The sequence below is a fragment of the Ambystoma mexicanum genome, chromosome 9 (assembly GCF_040938575.1).
Source record: "Ambystoma mexicanum isolate Mex_15411 chromosome 9, UKY_AmexF1_1, whole genome shotgun sequence".
Taxonomy (NCBI): Eukaryota; Metazoa; Chordata; class Amphibia; order Caudata; family Ambystomatidae; genus Ambystoma; species Ambystoma mexicanum.
The window spans coordinates 1,527,876,730-1,527,891,020 of NC_090931.1; the positions used below are offsets into that span (position 1 = coordinate 1,527,876,730).

A 14,291-nucleotide genomic window follows, 5' to 3' on the forward strand; every position below is an offset into this window, starting at 1 on the left:
TGTACTCTGGTATGGTCACCTCCCAGTATGGATCCTCTGAAGATGGCACAGATGTGAGCTCTGCACTGTGAGGGGTCAGAAATGAGATACAGACACAACGTTGTATTACATAAAAATGGTTTGGGAAAGGCCTCTCTAGACCTATTCTAAAGAGGAACTTCTCTACTCAGAAAGTAAAACTAAGCACCCGTCTGTGTCAGGATGCCAGTAACAGCAAAGCTGTCCTTCTGTCCAAAACAAGCTATCCCAGCCCTCACATTTTTTTAAAATTTTATTTTATTGTAGTCAAATTACTTTTTACATTCATTCATTAATAACACTAAAAAGAGTTTTCATGCATTATATTTGCACCAAATAAACGACAGTGTAATATAATTGGACAACTAACATGTGCAGTGTTTAAACAATTCAAATCAATCTTCACACAGATGTAGTGACACAATATACATGTACTTTGGGGTTTATAGTGAAAATGTCGAAAACAAAAAATGTTGAAAAAAAATGTTGAATGTTTTTCTTTTTTTTTTTTAATGGGGTGTTCCCCCCAACCCTGTTTATTTTTTTATAGCTAAACCCAAAAAAACACATTCGATTTTATTTTTTCAACATTTGTTTGACATTTATTTTCTTCGACTTATTGCAGTCGACATAACTGCACACCATACTTTGGCACCCTATGGTGCATCAAATACATGGCATACAATTCATGTGCATAAATGACACTGACAATACAAATCTGGATTACATAACTACTAGCGATAGACAATCGCAAGTGTTGTTCAGTACAGGTCTCAATAATGGAGGTCCTAGCTTCAAAATGATCCTAATGCAATGGCAAGATGCTTAGCAACCACATTCCAGACCCTGATCAGTGGCAAGTGCCTTGAATGTGAGGGAAGAGTCCTTCGATGCTGGTTCAGGGCTGAGCTGTATACAGTCCTTTTTGTACACTCAGTGCACTGGTACGGTTTATCTCTCATGTGGGATTTCAGGTGAGATACCATGTGTGATGCCAGATTAAAGTGCTTACCAGAGGGCTTTTCCACAGTATGGGTCCTTCGATTCCAACGCAAACATGGGGTGGGGGGTCACTTAAGCTCTTCTTTAATTGTATGCAATGAGGGAGGCTTTTTCCGCCAGTATGGATTTGTGTATAATGCCGGGTCAGATGTGAGCTCTGAGTGTAGCTTCTCGCACACTCCATACACAGGTATGCTCCCTCTGCAGTATGGATCCTCTGATGCTGGTACAGATGTGAGCTACAAGTGAAGTTTTTCTCACACTCCATACAGTGATACGGTCGTACCCCAGTATGTATCCTCTGATGCTAGTACAGATGTGAGCTGCAAGTGAAGCTTTTCTTACAATCGGTACCCTGATATAGTCAGTGGTTGAAGTGCATGGAAGTGGCTGGGAATGCTGCTCCTCTACTTCTACTTTTTTTTTTTTACAGATACACCAATATTCCGAAGCGGCTTCTTTTCAGACTAAAGTATAGGTTACGCATGTAGGCTCAATGTGGCAGCTGTGGAGTTTAGAAATGTTTAATTGAACGCGTAACAACATGTGCAATGCCACGTTGCTTAGACACAGGTTTAGCACAGTGTACACCGTGCACAGGTGAAGCAGAAGACATCACGTCCACATAGTCACTTCACTGCTGCCCGCGACGAGGATCCCAGTAGGACTCCTTAGTCCTTGCAGCTCTCACGCCCGACCTTCCCTTGGATTGGACAGGCATTGTGTTGGGTGAACCCTGTCCTCTGCCATGGCCTCCAAAGGCTGCTTCCAGATAGTGGGTGTGTGACAGGTGTTGTTGTTGTGTGTATTGGGTTGCAGATAGTTTCGGCAAATTGGAGGAATCCTCAAAAGGCCACTGTGACTAAGATCAGTCTGCTCTGCAGGTACGTCAGTAGCTCGTAACTGTTTTATTGGGATAAGTTACATTGATTTCATATATGAAGAGTAACAGACAGGTTAGATGCAAATAAACTTATGTGACATGATCCCTCCTGAAATCAGAGGGTTATACATGTATTGGGAGGATAGCTCAGGGGCAAAGTGTTTGCCTTGGAAACAAGACGACACGGAGCAACACAGTTTCGATCCTTGGCTCCGCGTTAGAAACCTCTGGGTATTAAGCGTGTTATAAATAACCTATCATATCATTTGTTAAACACATTTTCTCGGCCTGTCCAGGTAAATGATAAATCTTCTCAAAAGTTACACTCGTGCACATTTTAAAAACAGAAAGTACTGGGAATGAGGCAAAGGCATTGTAAAAGGGAATGCTAAACACTGTAAAGCAGAATCAAGACTATGGATCCACATCTGATTGACAGAGCCATGCATGAGTGGGGGAGCTGCCAGCACGCCACATGTTCTGGTTACTTCTTCTTTAGCAGGTGGAAGCGATCTGAAAAGTAACATCAAGCTAGATATGTAGATGCTCAGTTCCACATCTGCACTATGGGAACAAGGCCATACAATGTATTTGTACGATTGGCACCTGCCTCCCACTGGTAGGTGTAAATGAAAGGTGGACAGTATGAGTGGAAATGCAGTAGGCAAGGTATAGGTGTATTTGGGAGTAGTGGGGATGGTAATGCAAATTAGGTCCTATCCCCCTGGAACATGCTCATATTAACATTACATTCTAAATAGATGTGATGTAAATGCGCAGAAGGGGAGGGGCGACACCTGTAAAGGTAGTCTGTCTAGCATGCTCTGGGGGGCAGGGGACACCTGTACAGGTAGTCTGTCTAGCAGGCTCTGGGGGGCAGGGGACACCTGTACAGGTAGTCTGTCTAGCAGGCTCTATTACATTTCCCTGCCTATTTCCTGTCCTGGCTTTTTAAACCACACCCCACACCACGGCTGGTTCATGGATTTGCAAAGCGTTGTGTGGCAGACAATGTGCAAAGCCCCTAATGTGCTTGATTTATGATATTGCTAGAGGTGACGGTTACATTTAAAGTTGTTGTCATTGGTAAGCAAATAGACGTCTTTGTGACGGACACAGGAACTAATGGTCACTGTTTATATTATATATGGAGCAACACTATAATCTGTCTCAACAGGATTGTTTTATTTCCAAAATAAAACACTGCAAAGTGCATCACTTCTATGGACTTGTAATTTTGGCTTCAAAAGGCAGTTAGTAAGAATAGTCTTGTGGCCAAGGTCACAGCCTTAAGTTAAGTGATGCAGCTAGGATTAGAGCCTAGCCTGCTGCTTAGGAACTTGATATCATATTTTCTTAGGTATATAATAGGCCAACCTGACATGTAAATAGTAATATGGTAAGATTGTGCTCAATGTAACCAACATGTGAAGTTCCTAAACGGATATATTTGATGGTATACAGAACCGCAGCCATGTATGCCCCATGTGCCATGCAGAGTCAAGGGTGTTTTGCTTCCCCAGCCTTGCATAGCACTAGACATGCAGTCTGGGGAACTGTGGGCCTAAAAGTATGAAGTGGTGCACCTGTGCATTGCAAGGGACTGGGGAGCAAATTAAGGGGCTAATCGGCTCCACTGTGTACGTTAGGAACCAGGAGGGGTGAGGTGCTTGATAAACATCTCCTGATTTCTGTCTGCAGGGTTTTTCGGAAGATGACGGTTCTTGCAGGTAGCTTGAGGTGGGCCTGGAGATGGTGGGAGTTTGAGGCTTTGGCGTCACGCAGGTGGGAAAATAAACAAACCTCTGTGCATGCGTGCATCACTTGGTTGTCTGTGTAAGCGCACTTGTGAATAAGGATGGAGTGCATATGTTGCAGCGTATGGTTACTCGTGTGAATGGGGGCGTGAGAGTGCATCATTTATGTTGTAGCATATCATGACATGCAGCATGTGAATTGTATTACTGACATCCTTCAACATTATATGTTCGAGGCTGTATGTTCTATATTGAACTTTAAACAGATTCTGGGCGTTGAGGTTACTACTCCTCCACATGAAAGGAACAAGAACCTTCAAACCTTTTTTTTCTATTAACAAAGTACGTTAAAATAAACCACATAATATATTTACACTCTGAAAAGGTCTTCCTTTACGCACATTAGCTTGTGTGCACAGGTTTTTGCACTAGTTATTACACATGTGAATAGGAGAATGAGTGCAATGTGAATGAACGTGTGTATGGGCTGCTGGCTGGGAAGTAGGTCCTCTGATTGGGGGTGGTTGGGAAGACATACTTTTTTACTGGCATTATGGGCAAATCCAACATGGTTATTCTCAAGAGGGGCTACAGGCATACATTGGTGCAGCCGGTATGCACATGTTTTATAACAGTGGTATGATCCTTTACTGGCATTAAGGGCAATGCTAGAGAATATGTTCTCACACATGTTTCTTATAATATTCTTGCTGCCATTATGGTCAAAGCACACACAAGTATGTTCGTCACTGGGTATATTGGCATACATGTGCACGACCAGCATGAATTTACTTCAAACCGATCCAATACTAGCCTACATTGTACAGAGGCATCATCAAAATGTGTTGGAAAAGGCTCCTGTGCACTCTTGGTGGCCTGGCATCTATTTGATTTAGTCTATTTGCTACTCTGAAACACTTGTGTATAGGCGTGTTACAAATGCCATATCATATCATACTCTACAAACCTTAATGTTAACAGTGCTGTTTTTCACAGAAGATGATCTGTAAAATGCACCATTTTAATCCATTATTTGAAAACAAATTATATGGAGAAGGAATCTTCCCAAACTCCCCTTAGTTTGACGAGGCTCCCACGCTGTTTATTCAGATTCCTGAAAAATGTTTATGCCGCCCCAATTAAAATATTCACTAGCCGCTACTGCTAGAAAGGCTCAACTTGCCGCAGTCTCCAGAATGCCAGAGTTGCACAGAAGCCCATGTACATTTCCTGCAAGTAGTGGAGATCCATATGAGAGTTAATAATCAAAAAATAACCCATTAATCAATGGTCTTTGTTTATAGCCCGGGCCTTATTTTTACTTTTAAAGAGTGTTTTCTGGTCTTCAACGTATTAGTTTCTGGGCTATTTCACTCATTCCCAGAGCTATTTGTGTTCTTTTGGCCAGAGTCTATCATTTGCAGGGTGTATGTGCATTAACTACGAGGAGGTCTGCCCATTAATGTATTTTATTGGCGTTTAGACATACATGCCTTCTATAGAGCAATGCAGTCATTTACAGGTGAAATTGAGCCCTAATTGCTATATACATGCTGGGTGATTATCTGCAATTTCCTATAGTAGTTGTAAATAAGTGAAAGCCAAAGAAGAAATAGTCCATAAAGACATGTCTGCATGAACTAGTCACACAACTACCACACAGCAATTATCTTTCAACAAATTTCACAGTTCCACTACTTTTTATTTTGCACTTCAACCACTGGATATGGTCGCTTGCCAGTGTGGCTGCTCTTAAATTGGTTCAGATATGAGGTCCAAATGAAGTCTTTCTCACACTATGTACACAACTATGGACGCCCCCCAGTATGGATCTTCTGATGCAGGTACAGACTTGTGCTCCGACTGAAGCGTTTATCACACTCTGTACACTGATATGGTTGCTCCCCTGTATGGATCTTCTGATGCAGGTGCAGACTTGTGCTCCGACTGAAACATTTATCACACTCTGTACACTGATATGGTCGCTCCCCAGTATGGATCTTCTGATGCCTACAGAGATCTGAGCTCCGACTGAAGCTTTTCTCACATTCTGTACACTGATATGGTCGCTCCCCAGTATGGATCTTCTGATGCCTGTCCAGATCTGACTTTTTAGTGAAGCTTTTCTCACACTCTGTACACTGGTATGGTCGCTCCCCAGTATGGATCTTCTGATGATTGTACAGAGATGAGATCTGAGTGAAGCTTTTCTCACACTCTGTACACTGGTAGGGTCGCTCCCCAGTATGGATCTTATAATGCTTATACAGCTCTGACTTTCTAGTGAAGCTTTTCTCACATTCTGTACACAGGTATGGCCGCTCCCCAGTATGGATCCTATGATGCTGGTACAGCTCGGACTTTTCAGTGAAGCTTTTCTCACACTCTGTGCACTGGTATGGTCGCTCCCCAGTATGGTACCTCTGATGATGGATCAGATTTGAGCTACAAGTGAATCTTTTACCACATTCTGTACACTGGTATGGTCGCATCCCAGTATGGATCTGTTGATGCCTGTACAGATTTGAGCTCTGCATGAAGCTTTTCTCACACTCTGTACACTGGTAGGGTCGCACCCCAGTATGGATCTTCTGATGCTGGCACAGATTTGACTTTTCCTTGAAGCTTTTCCCACACTCTGTACACTGGTAGGGTCGCACCCCAGTATGGATCTTCTGATGCTGGCACAGATTTGACTTTTCCTTGAAGCTTTTCTCACACTCTGTACACTGGTACAGTCTTTTCCCTGTGCAGAATGTCTGATGCCTTCTCAGGTGTGCTGCGTGATGAAAGTGCTCATCACGTTCCATGCACTCGTAGGACTTCTCCCCAGCATGGATCATCTGATGGCTGCTCATTCTCTGTTGAAAGAAGCAAAGGCCCTTTGTATTATTTCATGTCATTGTACAAACTACAAATCAACAAACCAAATTCAGAGCTGTTCATTCTCGCTTTACTCAGTGCAATCCTCAATAATTATAATAAAATGAACTTTCATCACCAACCAGAAAAGTGGAAAGGACAAAAATATTTTGTAGGAGAACACAACAATTATTTACATGTAGAATATTGCCTAGGGACATTTTTTATTTTATAAAATGTATGCGTCTCAGTTTGGGGATTTCATTAGTTACGGGCAGTTCTTGCGTATCATTTGCGCAGGCAGCACACCGCAGCTGCTTGTGTAGTTCCCTGTTTTGTTCAGTAGGTAGCACTGTGCCGCTGCAGCTGAACAAGAAAGGAACAAGTTACTTACCTGTAACTGTTGTTCTCCAGCATGGAATGTGGCAGGGCTCAACTAAGCATCTCTTACCTCCTCACCAGGCTCACATTCAAGCGAACAAGTTGCGCAGCACTGCTTGGCCGACTCAGGACTCCTCCCTGAAATCCCTGTCAATGCAGTAAATCTCGTGAAGGTGTGCATCGACCTCTACGCAGCAGACCTGCCGATGTCCAGCAGGGCCACACCAGACAGGAACGCTGTAGTAGCAGTGATCGCTCTGGTCGAATGGGCTCTCGGACAGCCAGGCAGCTGTCAGTTTGCCAACCGGTGATAGTGGGTGATACAGCCGCAGAGCCACCTGGAAATGGAAGCCTTGGACAGGGCCTTCCCATGGTTCACAGGACCAAAATTTCACAAAGAGCTAACAGCTTTTCAGGAAACTCTTTGTGTGGGCCACATACAACTTCAGCGCTCTAGCCACACACAGCGAGTGCAGAGTCCTTTCAGCTGGAGACAAAGGCGTTGGAAAAAACCAAGGTAACACCAAGGACTCGTATAGATGAAAGTCCGATGGCACCTTGGGCATGAAGGAGGGGTGCATCCGCAGTACCACTGTTGTCTCGTGAAAAGTAAAGTAAGGAGGTTTACAGGAGAAGGCCTGGATCTCCCCTACTCGCTGTGCAGACGTGATGCCACGAGAAAAGCATTTTTCCATGACAAAAACTTGAGTGGTGCAGCATGCAGAGGCACGAACAGAGGTCCCATGAGCCTAGTAAGCACCACATTGAGCTCCCACACCAGAGCAGGAGCCCCGGCAGAAACAAGCGGAATAGTCCCTTGACGAATTCCTTGACCAGTCAGTGCAACCATAAGGATGGCCGACCTGGGGACCTGGTGTAGTGGTGTAGCGGCCAGATTAACCTTGATGCAGACGTGGGCCAACCCCGATTTGGCCAACAACAGCAAATATGGAAGTACCTGAGGGGCGTAACCCACAGTGAGTCGATCTTCTGGGCACGGCACCAAATAGCAAACCTCTTCCACTTGAGACCATTGCATTTCGAAGTAGATGATGCTCTAGCCTTGGCGATAACTTCCTTGCAGTCCACCAGGAGATTGTAGCCACCAAATTCTAGCGCTGCAGGAGCCAGGCCTTCAGGTTCAGAGACCCTGGATTGTGGTGAAGAATGGTGTCTCCTTCCCTGGCGAGAAGATCCACGGCCACTGGCTGCCTGGCTGGAGGGTACGTTGACATGCTGAGAAGGTCCGGATACCAGATCTGCCTCAGCCACGCCGGTGCGACGAGGATCATCTGGCACCAGCACTGTGAGTTGACTGGTGACTGGAAGTAGCAATGGCAATGGAGGGAATGCATACAGAAAGAGGCCTTCCCAAGGGAATGAGAATACACCCCCCATGCTCCCCTGCTGGGGAAACCTGCTGGCGAACCTCCGGCACATGGTGTTCGTCGCCGTAGCAAGCATTGGATTACCCCATCTGAGGAACAGGTTCTCCACTAAGTCCTGCCGAAGTTCCCACTCGTGGTAAGAGCAAAGCTCTCTGCTTAGAGAGTTGGCGACTGTGTTCTTTACTCCTGCCAGATGAAGTGGGATGAGGAACATCGCCTAAGCGACGGCCCAATGCGTTAAGTCCTGCGCCTCTTTAGTGAGTGTCAGGTACCTGGTGCCCCCGTTTCCTGATGTAAAACATTCTGGTGGTGTTGTCTGTGAAGATCTGCACCACCTTACCCTTGAGGGACAGCAGGAACGATTTGAGGGCCCAAAACACTGCCTGAAGCTCCAGAACGTTGATGTGCAATACCTTTTCCTCTGGCAGCCACAGAACTCTGGCGTGGAGACTTCCGGTGTGGGCTCCCCATCCTTCCAGGGAAGCGTCCGCCTTCACCATCTCCTGGTACGGTGGGGCCTGGAAATCCACGCCTCCAGTCAGATGAGAGTGCACGCCCCACTGCCTGATCGCCTGACGCAATCCTTTGTTGAGCGTGATTTTGTCTTGGAAGCTTCCGGACACCTGAATCCAACAGGCATCGAGGAACTCTTGTAGTGGGCGCATCCGTAACCTGTAGAGTCCGATGAGATAAATGCATGACAACATCATGTCGAGCAGAGACTTGATGGCTCTCACCGTGACGATCTTCAGACTGTTTTGAACCAGGATCCCAAGAACATCGCGTCCTGCGATGGAGTCAAGCAGAACTTTGCATAATTCACTGAGAACCCCAGTTCTCATATGGTCAGAGACGGTCCTCGCTGTGTGACCGACGGCGTGATGAGCCAGTCATCCAAGTACGGGTAGACGTGGATCCCTTGTAGTCATAGATGGTCCGCCACCGGCGCCACACACTTGGTGAAGACTCTGGGCGCCGACTTGTCCAAAGGGAAGGGCCTTGGTAATGCTTCCGCTGAACAACTAAGCATAGAAACTTACAGTGCCCCTTGGGGATTGGGATGTGGAAGTAAGCATCCGCCAGATCCAACGACAACAGAAAATCTCCCTCCTCGAGCTGTCTGAGCACGTGCTGAAGAGTGACCATCCAGAACTTTTGAGACTTTATGTACTTGTTTAGTCGTCGTAGGTCAAGAACGGGCCTCCAGCCCCCCGTTCTTCTTTCGCACGAGGAAGTACCTGGAATACAATCTGGAGCCCCGGAATCGCTTTGGAACCAGCTCCATCGCCCCTTTTATTTATTTATTTATTTATTTGCATTTTTAAAGCACACAGCTGCCCTAGGGCATTGTGGCGCTGTTACAAGAAAGTTTACTTGGCATGGGCGACTATCACGAGAACAAATGGGGACACTGTTACAGACATAGCTAAAGTTCCAAAGTTACATGGGAACAGTGAGCGTGGGTACAGTTGTAAATTACAGACATTATTACATTGCTGTAGTATTTTAAGTGGGATTCACTTAAATAAGGTGGTTTTCAGTGCTTTTCTGAAAGCTAGGAGGGATGTTTCCGCTCTCAGTTTAGGCGGTAAGGAGTTCCAAGCTTTTGGCGCTAGGACTTTGAAACTCGAGCCGCACGCTTTAGCTCTAGTGAAGTTGGGGACTGAGAGTTGGTTAGCGTACAGGTCCCTTTTGGGTCTGAGTGTCTGGACTGGTTGCAGCCGTTCAGTAAGGTAGCTAGGGGCAGATTGGGATATACATCTGTGGGTAATGGTGAGAGTCTTGAACTGGGTGCGCTCTTTGACTGAGAGCCAGTGGGCGTTTTGTCTTGCTAGGGAGATGTGTACCCTCCTAGGAATATTGAGGGCTGCTCTCAAGGCATTGTTCTGTGTGATTTGAAATCTATTAATGTTTTTGGCAGAAGTGCCTAGTAGGAGGACGTTGCGGTAGTCCAGTTTGGCACCTATGGTGGCCCTGGCGATGTTGAGGCGGTTGGTAGTGGACAGGTGAGGCTTTACTGCATTGATTATTTTGGTTGTTAGGGCTGCTGAGGAGGAGATGTAACTGACATGTCTGTCCATGGACAAGGTATAATCTAGGTATACTCCCAGAGTTTTTACAGCAGAGGAGTCAGAGATTACTGAGTTCTCAATTAAGAAGGTGCTGTATTTGCTAAGGGATTCTTTAGGGCCCACCAGTAACATCTCTGTCTTGTCTCCATTGAGACAGAGGCCATTGGCTATCATCCAGGCCTGGATGATGGCATATGTGTTTTGTAGGGTTTTTAGGTCTTGCTCGTAATCACCAGTTAATGGGAGAAGAATTTGTGTATCGTCGGCATACTTGGTGAACGTTATGCCGAATTCTTCTAGGTTGTTGAATAGCGAGAGTGTGAATAAGTTGTATAGTGTGGGGGAGGTGCAGGAACCTTGTGGTACTCTGCAGTTGATGGGGGAGGGAGAGGCTGACGCTTGGTCTGAGTAGACCCTCATAGCTCTGCCCTCCAAGAAGGAAGAGATCCATGTTGTGGCTTCAGCAGAGAAGTGAGCTATATTGGTGAGGTGCGTTTTTAGGGTTTTATGGTCGACTAGGTTGAACGCAGCCGACAGATCAAGGAGTAGGAGGATGGCACATTTGCTTTTATCCATATTTTTTAGGAGTTGGTTCTTTAAGTCGAGTAGCGCTGACTCTGTGCCATGGCGTGGGCGAAAACCGGACTGCCTCTTGCCAAGGATGTTGTGAGATTCAAGGTAGGCTTGTATCTGTAGATAAGCAGCCTTATCAGCAAAAATGGCACTGTTGCAATGGGCCTGTAGTTGTTGGGCAAATATGGGAAGAGTGGGCTTTTTTAGTAGTGGGCGAACCCAGGCTTCCTTGAGAGAGGAGGGTACTGAGCCAGTGGCAAATGAAGCATTGATAAAGGTTGCAATGAACTGTGCTAGGGACTCAGCGCAGTCTTTGATTATGTTTGCTGGACAGATGTCCCCCTTGCAAAGTGAGGGTTTTATTCGTTTCATAATGCGTAGGACCTCAGGAGCGGTTACCTTTCTAAAGGTAAATGGCAGTGGAGGATTGCTATTGTGTTGGATAGGGTGCTTAGGGTTAGGGGCGGTCCGAGTTTTGTGAGGAGACTTGGGTAGACTGTCAAGGTTGGTTTTGATTTTCTTTTGGAGTAGGTCTATTTTGTCAAGCATTGCCTTCTGGATGTCATTACACCATTTTTCATCTTTGACTGTTTGATGTTTGGATGTGGGAGGTATGACTAGCTCATTGAAGATAGTGAATAGTTCTTTTGAGTGTGATTGGGCATTGTCGATTCTAGTATTATATGTGTCAGCTTTAGCTTTGGCGTTTTTGTATTGTTTAACAATAGTTAGGTATGAGTCACGTAGAGGGGTGGAGGGGCAGGATTGCCGTTTTTTAAGCGCTTGTCTTTTGAGTGTTTTTAGGTCACGTAGGTCTTGGTTGAACCATGAGTTGGCGTGGAAGAGTTTTTTTGCTTTTTTAGTCTCTAATGGGGCAATTGTGTCAATGACCTCTTTAATAGTAGTGTTGTAAAGTTCGACTAGTTCTTTAGGGTTATTAGAGATGGGTGATGCTAATGCTGAGACTTTTAGGAGTGGGCAAATTCTCTCTTTAGTGAGTAGTTTTTTTGATCTGGCTAGGGAAGCTGGCATGGGAAGGTTTTGAGTAATAGCTGTGTTCGTTGGGATGTAGAAGTGGATGAGGTGGTGATCGGTCCATGGTTGTGGCGTGTTTGAGCTGATCTCCACCCTACAGTTGTGGTCGACTAGCCAATCTAGTATGCAGCCTTTAGTGTGAGTGGCAGAGTCAACTCTCTGGATGAATTGTAGGTCCAGAAGGGCTTTAGCAAAGGTTTTTCTGTGTTTGTCTTTTATGACATTGAATCCGAGATTCAGGTCTCCCAGGTGTATGGCTTTAGTATTTGGTTTGAGGTTGTTATCTAAGAGGTGTAGGATGTCGGCTTGGAAGTTCAAGAGTGGGCCTGGAGGCCAGTAGTTAAGGTGCATTGTCATGGTGTTGTTGGGTGAGAAGGAGATTTTTACTGATAGGGCATCGAAGTTCTCGGATGTGATGGATTTAATTTGTCTAGCCTTCAGTGTTTCTTTGACTATAAGGGCCACACCTCTGCCTTTGTGTGTTGGTCTATCTTGACGGAGGATGATGTACCCGGGGGGGGGGGGGGGGAGGGACTGGCATATGGCTGGTGCAGAAGCTTCATGAAGCCAAGTTTCTGTAATGGCTAGAGCGTCTAGCTCGAGGTCAGAGATTAAGTCATGTATTTCTGTGGCATGGATGGGCTTGTAGAGATCTAGCATTAATGAGAGCAAGTTGGATTTGGGAGGGTTCATGTGTGCTCCGTTTGGCGGAGTTGGTGTGGTGTTTGGTGGTGTTGGTATGGCGTTTGGTGGTGGGATGTTGGGGTTTAGGAGTAGGAGTAATTGTAGAGGGTGGGGGGAGCGACTGCAGTGTGAGTTTGTGAGTATCGATGTGTGCTGTGAATGTGTGGGCTCCTAGTCTAGTGTTTCTTATGTGCACTGATAGTGTGTGGGATGTGATTCTGGCAGTGGATTTAGGCTTGGGGACAACGTTAGTGGGTGGGGTACCTGTGGATTGGTGGTTATGGCGCTCGTGTGTGAATAAGGCTGGTAGGAACAGAGTAGGAGGAATGGAGTCAGAACATGGAAGCCTGTTGGATTGGTTGGAGGCCATGTTAAGTATAGTGGATGTGGCCTGGGGTAGGGGTGACGGGTCTTTGTGCATACAAAATGGGCAGATTCGACTTAGGCTAGGTGCAAACAAAATAGGCAGATTCGACTTAGGCTAGGTGAGGGCAGGTTATGCTTTGGTTAGGTAGGGGTGGCAGAGGTGACTCATATCACTTACAGGCGATAAGTAGTTCTAATATCAAGTGCACTAAGATAAGCTAACAACAGATCTGCAGCTCGAGATTGAAAACCTTTGCGCAGGAGTGGGCTGGGATCAGTTTCAAGAGTGGTCTAGGAGCACTATTAGGTATTGGCAGTTATAGGACTGAGGCAAGGCTACAGGTTAGTATTTGCACATTGAAGAGAAACTGGGCGGCTGAACACAGTCATATGGCAAATGTGAGCAGTATGCATAGTCGGTGGGGAGTGTGCATAGAAGTATATAGACTGGCTAGCTTGCGGTATGCTTACAATTAGATAATCAGGTATGGCTACAAAAAAGAAGACAAAATACAAGTATGTAAGGCGCATTAGGGTGTAGCAGAGTGGCTTATATCAATGTTCAATTAACAGCTTAGCAGTTGGTGGAAATGGGCGGTTATCCGTAGGGCTAGCAATCTTAGTATGACATGTGATTGATGCAATAGTATGCTTACGAGTGGCTGTGGGCACGGGCAGGTCCAGGCATGGCGTGTATTCCACTGGATAGTAGGGCGCCAGCGCGTGCGAGGCAGAGGGCCTTGTGGACACAAGGTGATGAGCACAAGGCAGGTGCTAGTCCACATATAATGTGTAGTTGGGTTTTTCATAGATGGAGGTGGTGGCGGGCATGGGTTTGCGCCTCGCGGCTCGTACGGCGAGACAGGCAGAGACAGGCTCCAGCCTTATCGTGTCGGGCCTTGTAGTAGGCGGGCCGGCTCTCACCTTCCAGTGCTGCTGGCCAGAGGTTGTGGGCCTGCTCAGCCAATCGGAGCGCTCTGCTCACGGGGATCAGATGATGAGGTTGCCTAGCAACGAGGCAAGCCAAATAAAGTGGCGGCCATCTTAGAGGCGCTTGCACGCTTCTTACACGGGCAGATTTTCAGGGTTTTCAAAGAAAAAGGAGATGGCGCTGCATGAAGCACCTCGTTGGCATGAGGGCAGAGGCAGGGGAGGTGCGGTGTTGCACGGCACTAGAAGGCTTCGATACCTTCGTTAGAGCGTCGTGCCTGGATGCTGCTTTCCTGATGTGGAGCGGGTGATGAGGGGCAGGGCTCCAGCCCTCCCGGCG

The 14,291-nt window shown here is 46.3% G+C and overlaps 1 protein-coding gene across 1 annotated transcript in view; it reads right to left on the minus strand.

Annotated features, from left to right (window-relative positions):
- Positions 1-511: 511 nt before the first annotated feature.
- The window catches only part of LOC138489431 (zinc finger protein 850-like), a 316,591-nt gene continuing 302,811 nt past the window's right edge, over positions 512-14,291 (minus strand). The window contains exon 5 of the mRNA XM_069617147.1: positions 512-6,439. Coding sequence (XP_069473248.1) covers positions 5,469-6,439 — 971 coding nt within the window. The 3' untranslated portion in view covers positions 512-5,468. The remainder of the gene's footprint in view (positions 6,440-14,291) is intronic.